The 15894-nt window shown below is 46.7% G+C and overlaps 1 protein-coding gene across 2 annotated transcripts in view; it reads right to left on the bottom strand.

The window, feature by feature from the left end:
* Nucleotides 1-15894, bottom strand: part of BCAR3 (BCAR3 adaptor protein, NSP family member) — a 122377-nt gene that overhangs the window by 1652 nt on the left and 104831 nt on the right. For both annotated transcript variants that reach the window (XM_058303159.2, XM_004451012.5), the window contains 4 exons: nt 14100-14215; nt 9461-9632; nt 6227-6338; nt 5745-5957 (listed from right to left, as the gene is read on the bottom strand). In XM_058303159.2, the coding sequence (XP_058159142.1) occupies nt 5745-5957; nt 6227-6338; nt 9461-9632; nt 14100-14215 (613 nt within the window). The remainder of the gene's footprint in view (nt 1-5744; nt 5958-6226; nt 6339-9460; nt 9633-14099; nt 14216-15894) is intronic.

Here is a 15894-nt window from a genome sequence, read left to right as displayed (position 1 = left end):
TTTTATTTTTTTTTTTACAAATGGAATGCCTGGCAACCCTGCGTTGAGCAATGCCTTGGTGCCATTTTTTCTGACAGCATGTGCTCACTTTCTGTCACATTTTGGTGGTAATTCTTGCAACATTTCAGACTTTTTCATTATGATAGCTGTTGCGGTGATGTGTGATCTTTGAAGGGGCACCATGAACTGTCTATATAAGGTGGCGAACCGAATCGGGGAAATGTTTCAGTTCTGGCTGCTCCATTTCAAGAGTAGTCACACATCTCTCACTTGAAATCCAAAGCTAGAAATGATTAAGCTTGTTGAGAAAGGCTTTTCAAAAGCAGAGCTAGGACAAAAACTAGACCTCTTGTGCCAAACAGACGAGTTGTAAATGCAAAGGAAAAGTTCTTGTAAGAAATGAAAAGTGCTACTCCAGTGAACACACAAATGGTAAGAAAGGGAAGCAGACTTATTGCTATAAGGGGAAAGCTTTAGTGGTTTGGACAGTCAGCCAGCCCTAACGTTCCCTTAGCCCAAAGCCTAATCCAGAGCAAGGCCCTAACTCTTCAAGTCTGTGAAGGCTGAGAAGGTGAGGAAGCTGCCGAAAAGTATGGAGCCAGCAGAGGTTGGCTCATGAGGTTTAAGGAAAAGTTGTCTCCATAACAGAAAAGTGCAAGATGAAGAGGAAATGCTAATGTAGAAGCTGCAGCAAGTTATCCAGAAGACCTAGCTTAAGGGAATTGATGAAGGTGACTAAACTGAACACTTTTTCAGTGTAGATGCAACAGCCTTCTATTAGAAGAAGATGCCATCTAGGACTTCCATGGCTAGAGAGAAGACAGTGCTTGGTTCAAAGCTTCAAAGGCCAGGCTGACTTTCCTGTTAGGGGCTAATGCCACTGGTGACTTTAAGTTGAAGCTAGTGCTCATTTACCATTCTGAAAATCCTGGGGCCCTAAGATAATATGATAAATCTATTCTGTCTGTGCTCTATAAAAGGAACAACAGAGCCTGGAGGACAGCATATCTATTTACAACATGATTTACTGAATGTTTTAAGTCCCTTGTTCAGACCTACTGCTCAGGGGAGAAAAGATTCTTTTCAAAATACTGTGCATTGACAATGCACCAGCTCACTCAGGTGCTCCGATGGAGATGTACAAGATGAATGTTTTCCTGCCTGCTAACGCAACATCCATTCTGCAGCCAATGGATCCAGTAGCAATTTCGACTTTCAAATCTTAACATTTAAGAAATAAATTTCATAAGGCTATAGCTGCCATAGATAATGATTCCTCTGATAGATCCAGGCAAAGTAAGTTGTAAAAGCTTCTGGAAAGGATTCCCCATTCTAGATGACATTAAGAACATTCATGATTCATTAGAGGTGGTGAAAATATCAATGTGAACAAGTAGTCTGGAAGATTACAACCCTCATGAATGACTCTGAGGGGTTCAAGATTTCAGTGGAGAAAGTTACTGCAGGTGTGGTGGAAACAGCTAGAGAACTAAAACTAGAAGTGGAGCCTGAAGATGTGACTAAACCGCTACACTCTCATAAAATGAATAGATGGCGAGTTGCTTCTTACGAGTGAGCAAAGAAAGTGGTTTCTTGAGATGGAACCTACTCCTGGTGAATATACTGTGAACACTGTTGAAATGACAAAGGATTTAGAATATTACATCAACTTAGTTGATAAAGCAGTGGCAGGGTTTCAAAAGACTCCAATTTTGAAAGAAGTTCTAGAGATAAAACGCTACCAAACAGCTCACATGCTACAGAGAAGTGTTTTATGAAAGGAAGAGTTGATCGATGCAGCAAACTTCTCAACTGTTTTAAGAAATTGCTGCAATCACCTCCCTGATGAGTCAGCAGCCATCAATACTGAGGCAAGACCCTCTCACAAAAAGATGATGACATCACTCAGATGTGGTTAGCATTTTTTAGCAATAACATATTTTTTTAAAAGGATTTATTTATCCGCCCTCCCCCCTCCCCATCCATTCGTTGTGTGTTCTGCGCCTGCTTGCATTATCCGGTGGCAATGGGAAACTGCATCTCTTTTTTTGTTGTGTCATCTTGCTGTGTCAGCTCTCCATGTGTGCTGCACCAGTCCTGGGCAGGCTGCGCTTTTTTCACGCAGGTGGTTCTCCTTGCAGAATGCACTCCTTGCGCGTGGGGCTCCCCTACGCAGGGACACCCCTGCGTGGCAGGCACTCCTTGCGCGCATCAGCACTGCACGTGGGCCAACTCCGCACGGGTCAAGGAGGCCCTGGGGACCGAACCCTGAACCCTCCATATGGTTTGAGCCACGTCTGCTTTCCAGCAATAAAGTATTTTTAATTGAGGTATGTACACTGTTGTTTAGACATAATGCCATTACATAATTAATAGACTACAGTACGGTATAAACATAACTTATGTATACACTAGAAAACAAAAAAAAATTGTGTAACTTGCTTTACTGCGGTGGTATGGACCTGAACCCGCAATAGCTCCAAGGTATGCCTACATATTTTTTTGTGTGTCTGGCTTCTTTCACTTAGTATTCTGCTTTTGAGACTATTCCATATTGTTGCGTATTATCTGTAATTTATTCCTTTTTATGGCTAAGTAGTATTCCATTATATGGACATATGTTGCTTACCATTTCAGTGGTTTATGGCCATATGGATTGTTTCCAGTTTCTCGCTATTATGGTTAATATTGCTGTGAATGTTTGTGCACAAATCATTGTAAAATATACTGGGTTGCATGGTAAGTATGTTTAGCTTTGAAAGTTTTATTTAAAATTGTTTTCCAAACTGGCTGTACCATTTTATAATCCTACAGCAACATATGAATATTCCAGTTTCTCTACAAGCCACCAACACTTGTTTTTTTTTTATTTGTAGCCATTCTAGTGAGTATGTAGCAGTATCTCCTTATGGTTTAAATTCACACTTCCCTAATGACTAATGCTGTTCAGTGTCTTCCCGTATACTTGTCATTTGTATATCTTTTCAGTTATAGTGTCGATTCACATGTTATTCATTATTGAGTTGTAAGAGTTTATAAATTCTATATACAAGTGTGTTATCAGATAAATGTTAAGCAAATATTTTCTCCTAGCTTATGGCTTTGCCTTTTCTTAATGGGCCCTTTGAAGAGCAAACGTTTTAATTTTTGATTTATCAGTGTTCTCTGTAACAGTTCATGCTTTTTGTGTACTAAGAAATCTTTGCCTAACCCAGGAACACAAAGAATTTCTCCTCTTAAAGAAGCTTTATACTTCAGCTCCTACATCTTGGGTTTATAATCCATTTGGGGTTAATTATCATATATGGTATAAGGTAAGGATCAAAACTCATTTAGTGGGAGGGTAGGCATATGGATATCAAATAGCACCATTTGTTCAAAGGTTAAAAAACTATACTTTATCCAGTGAATTACACCTTGGCACCTGTGGGGCTACGAAGTCATGTGTAGGTCTCTTTCCCAAATCTATTCTGTTTCATCGAAGAGAAGATTTGGTCTACTTCTGACCAAGAATGTTCAGGCAACTGTATTAGAGAAGAGGAAACCTCTAGCTGAAGAGGATGCGGTTCCCACTGCTGTAGTAGCTTGCTCTGTTACTAAATATATTCCCATCGTCTAGATCACAGGGGCAAGGTAAAAGAAACAGTCTAGTCCATTCTGCCCTGTGATGCTGGAATATCCTTGACAGAGAACCAACCAGAGGCCAGATGACGACTTTCACGCACGCGGTTCACATGCTTTGGTTGGGAATAGGCTGGTGAGCACATCTGTCCTTACATCTGAACAGAGCACATCTGTTCACAGTCACTTCCAGCAATGGGAGCTTGCTGTAAAACTTGTGGCAAGATTGACCGAGCAGCACCATCAGATACCTTTAAAGTGATTTGCTATACAACAGTGTAAAGCAGCTTTTGTCAAAACCCCTCCTGATATACTGGCCTATGCAACACCCAGTGTAGCATATTGGCTTTTTATAAGTGTATACTCTAACAATCTGTTGGCTTGAATTATTTGCTTTTATTGTTTGAGTCCCACACTGCAACCCTGATAAACTTCTCTGATGGAAAAAGTCCAATGGGTATGTGGTACTTAGACCTACAGCTGTCACGGAACAAACTGCCCCGTTGCAAACTCTAGTTCTGGGGCAGAAGCTTTCTTTTAGGGTGAAATGAATGAGCCTCTCCCATCCCCATATAGTTCTTCATCTGTAGGGCTTTGAGGAGTTTTTAAAATCATATAGTGAGGAAGAAAAAACAGCAAAGCCTCATTCTTGCTTGCTTCCTAAGTGGGCTTCGTGCCGACAAGCCTTCAGCCTCTAGTTTCCTCCACGCAGACACCACAGTAATTTACTCTGAAAACATAAATCTGGCCACAGGACAACCACCCAGGTGTAAAACCCTTCACTGTCTCTACCTCAGCCAGTCCTACATGGAAGGCTGTTCCCCAGCTGTATCCACCCCCCACTTCAGCCCACTTAGCCATTCCTTAGTTCACACTTTACACTGAATCCAAACCCAGGGACTTGTGGGTCTCCATTTTTTCCAAGCTCTCTCACCCCAGAGCCTTTGCTTGTGCTGTGCCCACCGATTAGAATCCCCATCCCTTCCCACCTGAGTTTTCTGGCTAACTCCTTTTGTTCTTTAACTATCACTGGAGCTGTTCTCTCTTCTGGGAAGCTGTTCCCAGGTGCTTCCTCCTTCCCTGCATCTCTGAGCAAGTCAGTTTATCTTCCTAAGTTCTCCGTGGTGCACTCCGCACCTATCACCATGTGCTGCAATAGCTGTTTTTGTTTTTTTTTTAAGATTTATTTTTTTAATTTCTCTCCCCTTCCCGCTGCCCCCCGCCCCCCAGTTGTCTGCTCTCTGTGTCCATTCGCTGTGTGTTCTTCTGTGACCGCTTCTGTCCTTATCAGCGGTACCAGCAATATGTTTCTTTTTTTGTTGCGTCATCTTGTTGTGTCAGCTCTCCGTGTGAGCGGCGCCATTCCTGGGCAGGCTGCACTTTCTTGCGCGCTGGGCGGCTCTCCTTATGGGGTGCACTCCTTGTGCATGGGGCTCCCCTACATGGGGGACACCCCTGCGTGGCATGGGCCAGGGTTTGAACCGTGGACCTCCCATGTGGTAGGCAGATGCCCTATCCATTGGGCCAAGTCCGTTTCCCTGCAATAGCAGTTTAAATATCCTTTTCTTTTAGTAGCCTGTGAATGCACTGAGGATACATCTAGCACAGTGCTGGGCATATACTGAATCTATGATAAGTGTTTAGCAAGCTAACTATATGACCTACTCTCTCTTACTACAGTACTTGGAGAATTATCGTTTGCACAACCCGTTCAGTAATGTGCTGATGCTAAAAGCAGGGGAGCTCACTTTCCAGGGTAACCGGGAAGGAACCGGAATGCAGATAAATTAAATCTAGGTAAAACTCCATCTCCTCATGTTGGCCCATCACCTTTTCTAAGAGTGCTTATCAGAATTTTTGATATTAGGCAAGCTGACCAATTCTTTCTTGACATGTCCTTTCTCTGTTTATTCTCTACCACTGACACAACAGATCACATAAGAAGAAAGAAACAGGATTCTTGAATCATTTAGGAATTGAGAGGGAATAATGATCAATCGTGAGAGAGAAAGAATTCCTATGTTTCAGTCTTTCCTACTTGTCACGCCCATGTTCTTTTATTCCTTCATTTCTCGTCAGTTACGGGGTCGAGTCGAGAGCAGCTTACCAAAAACAGCCCTTACCTTCTAGGATCCTCTCGGCATTCAGCCGGTAGGTGTCTGCAGCCTCCACCATGAGTCGGGCTGTTGTCAAATGGTTCAACATAATCTCACAGCTTTGGTCATTTTTTTCCCACATGTCAGTTCCTTCAAAAGTGACAGCCTGGCGCTCCATTAAGGTCACAAGAGGCATCAGCAGTGGGACTGAGACCGTGCTTGGGGGAACATATGAGGACTCTAAAAAACAAGAAAGTTTCTGTAACATCTCTTTTTCTAAGTTAAGCACAGATTGGGGTGACTAGCAGCCAGTGTCTTGTCTTGGCAACTGCAAACCTACAAAGTATGCAGTCATCTGATAAAAGCCTTGATGACCCATCCGCAATCTGCAGATAAGCCACGGCCTCATCGTATGCGCTGTTAAATACTGTGTTGAACTGTTAACCACCTCATGCGCTTGTGGACAGCAGCAGGGTAGCCAACGAGTGTTCTCGCCTTGCGGTGCTCACCTCTGCCTTCGTGCAGGATTTGGCTGAAGGGCTTCAGTTGCTTCTCATAGAGGATGGCGGTTTGGGTGTACTGGTGCCGCAGTGCAGTCCACGTCTTTTCTAACCTTGTGATCTGGAAGAAAAAAAGGCATTATCATTTTGGAAAAGGCTCATTTAAAAAGTTACCTTTTTACTTAATTTTGGAATAAATGATAGATACACATGGTAAGAAAGTCAAAGCAGTTCAAAGGAGTGTGCAAAGAAAAGTAAACTGCCCCCCCCATTCTGCATTCCTCTAATGGGCCACCCCAGAGACAACGACGGCTTTAATTCCTTGTATGTATATGTCTGTCTATACACAAACATACACCTTTTAGAGTAAACATATGTGTACCACACTACACATACCTTTCTGTTCTTTGCTTGGAAACCATTCCATGTACGTACAAACAGAACAGCCTGACTTTGTTAAACTTTTATAGAGTCTTCCACTCTGTGGGTAAACCATAGTTTGTCTCCTACGAATATTAGTTTTAAGCATATTTTGCTATTACAAAATTACCTCGGAAAAGATTTTTGCAAATGTGCACATGGTGAAAATATCTGGAAGTTACATTTCTAAACGTGGAACTCCTCGGTCAAAGAATCCATGTATTTTTAATTTCGATAGGTGTTGGCAATTGTTCTCCATGGAGGTTGTACCAATGTAAGAATGTACAAATGTGATGTAAAGCATTTTAATGTTACTTATAAGTAATGTCTGAGACACACAAGTATTTACCCAGACCACTTGATGCCACTCTTTGTTCTTTTTCAATTCTTTTGGGACAATTTAATCAACACCATCATATGCAGCTGATTCTGATTGTCATAAAATAAATGACCTCCCTACTCAGACCATAAAATGAGCAAGCTTAAGTGTTTTAAGTTTTCTACAAGAAACCAGGAAGGGAGGAAGGTATTTCATATGAGAAATCTCATTTAATCTTCACAAAAGCTCTCTGAGGCAGGTATTTTGGCCCTGCTTTATAGATGAGAAAATATTAATCGATGCTCTTCAAGGATCAGGTAACTTGTCCAAGCTTTGCAGATGATAAGTGGCAGAGCTGGGATTCTTTTCCTTGCTTCTTGGATTCTTTTCCAGAGCTCCCCATGTATATCAAAAGGAACAGGGGAAGGAGGGGTCAGCATCTGCAGTTGGGCTGGGAAGCAAAGGCTGCAGGGCTGGTCAACCTCTGGCCGCCCACCATGCCCCCCTCTCCTCTCACAGCACCCTCATTTCTGAAAGAAGCCCTTGTTCCCAGCAGGCCTGCCTCTGGGATGCTCTGTCTTGCCACTAGAAGCTGAAAAGAGAAGAAAGCTTATGCGGCTGTGGTGTAGGGCAGGTTTGGACAATGGTGCATGTGATGACGGACCCTCATCTTGGGTTTTCCAGGACCCCCTGCCCCTCCTTGCCCTGGCTCACCCCAGGACTGGGGATACCTGGAGGGCGGTGTCCTGTCTGCGGACGCAGCCTCCTGAAGGGGATCTGCAACTTACAAACGCTCGGTAAGGAGGTTCGGAGGAAGTCCCTACCTGCCGCGGTGGAGGGCAGGGGCCGCAGCCAAGGATCCCACAAAACATCCCTTCACTACTCTGAGGGGACGTTTGGCCTGTTAGTTCAGCCCTCAAAATGATAAGACAGTTTTGGATAATAGGAAATAAATGAAGCCAGTTAAAAGCACCTGAATTTAAAAATTTTAACACCTGAATATTCTGTTATAGTAGAAGTATATCATGAAAACACTGCAGAATTGGTTTGCTTATTTCAAATGTCGATCCTAAAATATTCCAGTGTACCTAAAGAGATTTGAAAGCTCTTGGAGCATTATATTAAGTTTTTCCTGGTGAAGGCACTGAGTTGTTTAGCCTCTTGTTTACGAGGTGATCTTGTTTAATGCAAGAAAAGTATGCCCGCCACATGCTTTGCATTGCAGGACATGTAAATGCAGCTCCCTTTCCCAGTGGCAATGTTGGATTTTCAGTGAACACCTGGCAGGATTCTGGATACAGTCTGCGACTATGAAACAGCCAAGCCAAATGACCAGTGTGGTTTTGGTGAACTGGTTCTCAGATTTGATTTTGAGGGTGGTAATCTTGTGCGCAAAGTCTTCAAAGCACCTAGGGCTTGGAAGAACAGAAATGGGAAAGCCTGCTTTGAGTGGTAAAATCATCAGGACGCTTTCCTCTATGAGGCCCATTTGATTTCAAATACTTTAAGTTTCCATGTTTGATACTCAACCAAGTAACACCCAAAGCAGATAAATTCAAAATGCTTATTTCAGAAACTCTTATTAATAAAAGAAATCAGGGTGTTGTCTGGTAGGTGTGCCAGAAGTCTGAGTTTTCTTAACAGGAAAGTCTATTTTAGGGAAGCGGATTTGGCTCAACCGATAAGAGTGTCTGCCTACCACATGGAAGATCCAGGGTTCAAACCCAGGGACTCCTGGCTCGTGTGGTGAAGCTGGCCCATGTGCAGTGCTGATGCACTCAAGAAGTGCCGTGCCACGTGGGGTGTCCCCAGTGTAGGGGAGCCCCACGCACAAGGAGTGCGCCCCGTAAGGAGAGCCGCCCTGTGCGAAAAAAGTGCAGCCTGCCCAGGAATGGTGCCACACACACGGAGAGCTAACACAACAAGATGATGCAACAAAACGAGATACAGATTCCTGGTGCCACTGTCAGGAATACAAGCGGACAGAGAAGAACACACAGCAAATGGACACAGAGAGCAGACAACTGGGGCGGAGGGGGGAGGGGGAAGGGGAGAGGGAAAAAAAAAGTCTATTTAAAGTGACTTGAGGACCAAACTTAAAGAAAAACATTCTAGGGATTCTCAGATACAAGTTCCCCAACTGTTTTGGTGTCCCAGTCACTCCTCCAAACTGCCCTATGCCTGGTGGGGGAAACAGTCTCTTTCTTATGCCACACACTTTAGCCAGACATTCCATCCCAGCTGGTTCTTCGGGATCATCCACTCTTCTTCAGGATGACTCTTGCTATACCATCAGAGAGAAAGCATGGACTGTCAGCAGTTAAAACAGAGCCAGAACACTTAGGACATTGCTCTAGGGTGCCTCCTAATCAAAGCAGCTATTCAGTTTACCTTTCTAGATGGACAAATGCTTCGTGATTTGCTCAGCACAGGCTTGCAAACCTCTTGGCCAAACATTACCTCCGCACAGGCCCGCAGGGTGCAGGAAGCAAGTGGTAATTTACCTGCGGCATTTCCAGGGCTTTCATGATGGCAGAGAAAGAATAGAAGTCCCCGATGGGGTCCTTCAGCTCCACTGCCACCTGGATGATCCTATTGAGAGTGGCTGCTCGGTCCTCCAAAGTGCTCGTGCAGCCCAAAATGTCCACGGCGACGCCGATCGCCATGGTGTTGTGTCTGAAGGGGAGGAGATCAGAGGTCAGGCCCAAGGCTAAGAGCCCCTGGAGAAAACTAAACCCAAGGCCAAATCACCCAGGGAAAGGACTCTCTTGGCACCACCTGCTGCTATCACCCTGAAACGTGCAGCGTGTCCCCCACCAGGCTGGCTGCAGCAGGGCTGGGGCGGGCCTCGGGGCGCACACTTTGCAGAGCCACAAAGAACAGCCGCCACTGCGCAGGCCCACGCTCAGCCTTGGCCCTGGGCCGGGAAGAGGGCCCTCCCGGAGCGAAGCTACTTAGAGCTGCACCTCCCATGAGGTCCAAGGAGACGCCAGTTCTCCCCAACACACGCGCCGTGGATGCCTGTCTTCTGAGGACCCTCGACTGGGGCATGAAAAGGACAAATGAGAGGCTATGCTTGATCCAGGAAGACAGCCTGGGTGTCGGAACAGAGCAGGAAAGAGGAGCTGAGAAGGGGGTGTCTGCAGCCCCAGCCAAAGGCCAGAAAGCAAAGGCACGTGTGAACAAAGACTGCTTTGCTGACAGGCAGAAATCTGCCTGTAAGGCCAGACTCAAATAAAATCTAAATCTTATTTCCCAAAGATCTGACCTGAGCTACGCGGCGGGTCAACCTCACAGACCCACGACAGGAAGCGGGGTCGTCTTTTCTCTACGCCACAATGGGGCTGATGGTGACGGGTCAGAAGGGGTCTCCCTTCTGGTGGCAGGCGCTAGTCCACAACCCCCTTCCCTTCCCTCTGGAAAGCAGGACGGGGAGCTCACTGCCTTGGGCCAGGATGGTCTCAGGTCAGTCTCTTCCAGACCACAGAGTGCTGGAGGGAAAGCCTCGACCTTAGGTATTTCTAAAATGCAACGTGCCCCTGAAACTCCACGGCTACTCTGTCCTGGACGCTCACGGGGAAGCCGGTTATTCCACGGTCCTGCTTCTCTGGGCCCAGATATGCTGGCCCCTCGCTCGCTCTCCTGGAGCAGAGAGCCGCGGTGGTCCACCTGGTGCTGGCGTTTCTATTTCTCCTAATGTTTGTTAAATAAGGAACACACTCTGTCGTCACCAACTGTGTCTGTTCCTAGGGGGCTCACTCACAGACCAACCGTGGGTTTTTCCTAACTGCCCACGCCTCAGTGTCTTCATCTGTAAAATGGGAACAAGCCTTGTGAGAAATTGTGTGTGTGTGTGTAAAGTAAGTGCCTGGCACTGAGAGGAACCTGATAATCGTGGTTGTTACTCTGTCTCTACGTGCCTGTCTCTCCCTCTGCATCCAGGTTCATTTTGCCTACTTCTCTAATTAAACCTCTTCTCATTTCTTTTTCCTCTATGTATCTCCTTTCCCTGATTTCTTGTTTTTCTCAATGGACTGTAAGATAGACCTATAACATTTTTATTATTCGTTGTATTTATTGAAGTCTTGTCACCCATTTTCAAAATGTTAACGTTAAGGGAGACATTTTAGATGCCTCTTTTAACTAAAAATAAACTAAAGTCCCATGTTGCATTAAATTTATTCATTCTTTTTTCCTGTGTTTAATGGCCCTTAATAAAAAAACCAACTCTTTCTGCTGCTTCTTTTACAACCTGGTGTTATGTCAATGGTTAATTGGGCAATTCTATCTCTTCATTCAACCACCATTTGTCTAAAGCCTCCTGTGTATACCACCTTGGAAAAACAACTTGGGATGGCAAGTCTTTCGCACTTTAACATAAGTTCCAGGGCTGGCACATGGTAGGTGTTCAAATGTTATATGAAGGAAGCTTGGTATGCTTGGACTGGCTGAGGTGGTAGGTTTTAAAAAACAGAAAAAAAGTGGTTTTGTATTTGGTTCTCAAGCTCAAAAAGGTGATGTCCATTTGATAGTTCAGGACCCCTATAACTTTGGCCTTTATTTAGTAAACACACTAATTAATAAAACTACTCCCCAAACTCTAGTAGGGGTGGATCCCACAAGCCAATCTTGAGCAGGAAACAAGCTAAGGAGGAAGACCTAGCCAAGCAAAAATCAGGAGAAAGAAGAAATAGTTGCTGCCAAGGATAAAAGGCAGAAAAGAGCCAAGAGAAAAGTCCCAGACCTGCCAACCACAGCCTGGGCCAAGAAATGCAAGCCCCAGCACACCTATTAAAATAATACAGTTGAGGGAAGCGATGTGGCTCAACCGACTGAGCCCCCACCTACCACGTGGGAAGCCCCTAGTTCCGTTCCCTGTGTCTCCTAAAGATAAGACAGCAGGCTGGCATGATGGGCAGGCACAGAAAGCTGATGCAACAACAGACATGAGAAGAACAAAAGAAAACATAATGAGAGACACAACAAAGCAGGGAGCGGGAGGTTTCTGGTGCCTCCTGATGAGGGCAAGCAAGACAGCTGATGTGACGGGCAGGCGTGGCAAGCTGAGGCAATGAGAGATACAAGCAGAAGAACACAATGAGAGACACAACAAATCACGGAGCGGAGGTGCCTCAAGTGAGTAGGTGCCTCCTTCCCATATCAGAGGTCCTGGGTTCAGTTCCCGGAGCCTCCTAAAGAAACAAGGAAGATGAACAGACACAGCAAGTGCAAACAACGAGAGGGTGGGGAGAAATAAAAATAAATCGTAAAAAAAAAATACATAGTTAAAATGAGGTTCGAAGTGGAGCAGGTGTAGCTCAGTGGTTGAAGGCCTGTTTTGCATGTACAAGGTCCTGGGTTCAATCCCCGGTACCTCCTGAAAAAGAAAAAGCTCTAATTCCTTATGCCTGGAACTTGGGGAGTTTGCAGGATGAGGTGTATTCATGGGAAATGGCAAGTGTGGCAGCTCATCTCTGGAAATGGTGATCACTTAACTCAGACATCACTAGCCAGAGGGAAGTTACTAGAGCTGAAAAACCAGGCCCTTGGCACATGGGGAAGGAAGGTTGGAGATAGGCTAGAATCTAGGAAAGTCTGATGAGAAAAGTGGGGAAATTCAGAAGTTGGAACCAGAGGCATTAAACAAGGGTGCCACGGACCACTTCCTAAGTTCGTCCCTCACAGAAGTCTCCAATTCAGCATTCTGGGTGTGTTTTTATGGGATGCATCTGTAGTTGTGACACCAAAACAACAGTGGCACCGGAGTCCATGTACGAAAATCTGTTTTATTGCCAACCAACTGCGAAAGCAGCTCTATGAATCTTCCATGTTATGTGAAATGCAATCTCTACTTTCTAGGAGCTGACATCCCAGGACTGTACGGTTCACTAGCCACATGTTGCAATTTGAACTTAAAATAGCAAAATAAAAAATTCAGGGAAGTGGATGTGGCTCAGTGGCTGAGCGCCAGCTTCCCACATATGAAGTCCCAGGTTCAATCCCTGGCCCCCAGTACCTCCAGAAAAAAAACCAGTTCAGTCCTCAGTTACGGTAGTCCAGGTGGTCACTAGCCCCATGTGGCTACCACATTGGCCAGCGCAGATAAGACCACGTATCATCACCAGATGTTGTATTAGACAGCATGGAGGGCCATGGGCACTCAGCCATGGTGACTGGGAAACTGGGTGGAAAAACAGAAAACTCAAGATCGTCTTTCCCAAATCAACTATTTTTTTTAATGTGTCAAAAGGTCAGCTTTTATAGGAATATGGAAATCTAGTCCAATGCGTCTCAAAAATGTGCCTCACTGTCATCTTTCTAATTTCTAAGCATCCAAGTCTCACACATGCACATTTTAATGCGCAACCAGTGCCTTGGCTTTTTTGTGAGAAGCCAGCAGGGATGCTTCTGAGGGCCGGCCAGGTGCCTCTATCCCCACTGGCAATGGGGCTCAGAGAAGAGCAGGTGTAGCTCAGTGGTTGAAGGCCTGTTTTGCAAGTAGGAGGTCCTGGGTTCAATCCCCAGTACCTCCTGAGGAAAAAACCCTCAAATTCCTTAGGCCTGGAACTTGGGGAATTTTCAGGGTGAGATGTGACCTCTGACACCCCCTGCATCTGTCCACCCCTCAAGTACTCCATTCAGACTCCGTCTCCCCGCCCCAACCTTTCCCACAAGCTCCACTGGAAATCGAAGGCAGGCTTAACCTCCAAAGAGACGAGACACCACAGCTCAATGAGGTGGGCTTTACGAAGCAGGAAGAGCTAGCTCAGATTGCCGCAGCACCCAACCCCGGCTCCACCCACCCAACCCCCCTAACCCCCCCACCCCACTTCCAGGCTGGCCGGATTGGTGATTTCTGCTCCTACAAATCCTGCCCCCGGCCTCAGACAATGGTGCCTGTTCTCTCCATCCGCCCCCTCCAGGGACAGGGACAGGAATGTGTGATTCCTTCCCTCACTTCCTCTGCGGTATCTCTTGGTTCATCTCCAGGACTTCTCTGGCTAAGGCCTGCAGCCACACGCCCGCGTGTGAGGCGCTGGTGGCCCGAGCATGGAGTCCCCACGGCCCCTCGCTCCCGGTTTCTGAAACCCGTTGCTCCAAGGCGCCTGCCGGAAGGAGGCAGGCCCGGGCGGTGGCGCTCACCTTTCAATGATGTCCAGGCGCAGCTGGTGTCCGAAAGGCAAGGTGATGAGCTCCAGGCCTGAGCTCACGCCCATGCTCCTCCTCATCTCCTCTGAGACTTCAAGTATCCTAGCGACCTGCAGAGCAGACAAGTTCCCACACACTGGTCAGAAGTGGGCCTGCCGGGACCGCTGGCTCAGCGTGTGAATGGGGTAGGGTAATCGAGCGGCAGGGATATGCAGGACTTGCTGCATTTCTTCCCTTTTGGGAGCAATGGCAACTGAAACGACAGTTTTTATATGAAACTTGGGGGTTTTTAATGCACTTGCTGGAATTAAAGCCTTAGGGAAGCAAAGACGAGACAGGAGAAGCGCCTCAACTGGGTGCTAGGATCTGCAGATTTGGGAAGGGGTTCTGCCCACCCCTCGAGCTCTGGCCTGACGCAGGCTGAATCCTGCTGCGGCGATCTGCTGCCAACAGCGGTGTGCAGAGCCCGCCGCCCCCCTGGAGTGGAAAAGCAGGAGCGCGTGCCAGCCTTCCTCTGCGGGGGGCTCTGCCATTCACGTTCTCGCGGACGGCCGCGGCTGGCTGCTCTTGCCCTCACCATGCCTCTCCTGGGCTCGGGAAATGCGCTGTACGTCTGGAAACTATTAAAATCCTACGCAGGGACTTGAAACCTGAGGTCTCACACACACACTTCCCTGCCTTACAGAAAATCCTTCTTTGTTTTTCCCAGCCAGCTCTCACCCCATCTCCATTCTGGAATGGAATCACAGTTTATGGGAATCAGGTAGTAGCTGGCCGTTTATAATTAGGACACGTTACTTGAAATGAATGCCACAACGAATTCTGTGCATCCCTGAAATGAGCTAAAGGTACCTCATGCAGTTGCTGATGGAATGACCAAGCAACCGGCAGACAGAAGGGGTAAGCCAACAACAGACACGTGGCAGACGGCGGGCCACCTGGTGGGGTCGCCCTCTTAACTGTAACTGTCCTAGGCGTGTGAGCCATCCCGAGGTCTCTATAACAGGCCACCAAGAACATCTGCAAGTTTAGCCAATGTTCTTAACCCTCGTCCTTAACTTGTGGAGTTAAGCAAAGGAGCCACTGTCGGCCCAGAGGAAATGAGCACGTGGGAATTAGCCATCCAGCGGCAGGCCCCGGGGTACAGTGCAGAATTTGTACTGTTCTCTCGCTGATGCTCTCTGGGCCTCGGTTTCCCCTTTTCTAACACAATAGCTTAGTTCTCCTTTCTCAAAGGCCTGGAAAAGATCCAATGGCCCTAAAATCCCCCAAAAGACATCTGAAAACAAGTTGGGGACGAGAGATGAATTCTGGCCGAATCTCAGGACAGAGCTTTACAGCTTGAGAACAGCAAATCAGGCCAAACGCACGACCAGCTGACTGGAGCAGCGCACACCTCGTTTGACTAGATGGCGGCCCTCTGCCAGAGGCGCTGGGGGGGTTTGAAGCTGTATGTTCCCCAGAAACACATGGTCTAAGGCTTAACCCATTCCTGTGGGTGTGAAGCCGCTGTAAGTAGGGCCTTTCGAGGAGGCCGCTGCAGTTAAGGTGAGGCCCAACCCGAACAGGCTCGTCTCAATCCTATGACTAGCGACCTTTATAAGTGGAATGAAATTCAGACACAGAACGAGCCAGGGGGAGCAGCCAGAAGCTGGACATCAGGGGAACCTGGAAGAGAAGGGAGAGGCCAGGAGCTGCCGCCACGTGCCCTGCCGTGTGACAAGCTGAGGACCAAGGATCACCAGCACCCAGCCCCAGACGCCACAGTCTCCGAGGGGAAAGCATCACC

The sequence above is a fragment of the Dasypus novemcinctus genome, chromosome 9 (genome assembly GCF_030445035.2).
Source record: "Dasypus novemcinctus isolate mDasNov1 chromosome 9, mDasNov1.1.hap2, whole genome shotgun sequence".
NCBI classification, from domain to species: Eukaryota; Metazoa; Chordata; class Mammalia; order Cingulata; family Dasypodidae; genus Dasypus; species Dasypus novemcinctus.
The sequence above is the reverse complement of the archived record's forward strand: the minus strand, read 5'-3'. Positions and strand labels throughout refer to the sequence as shown.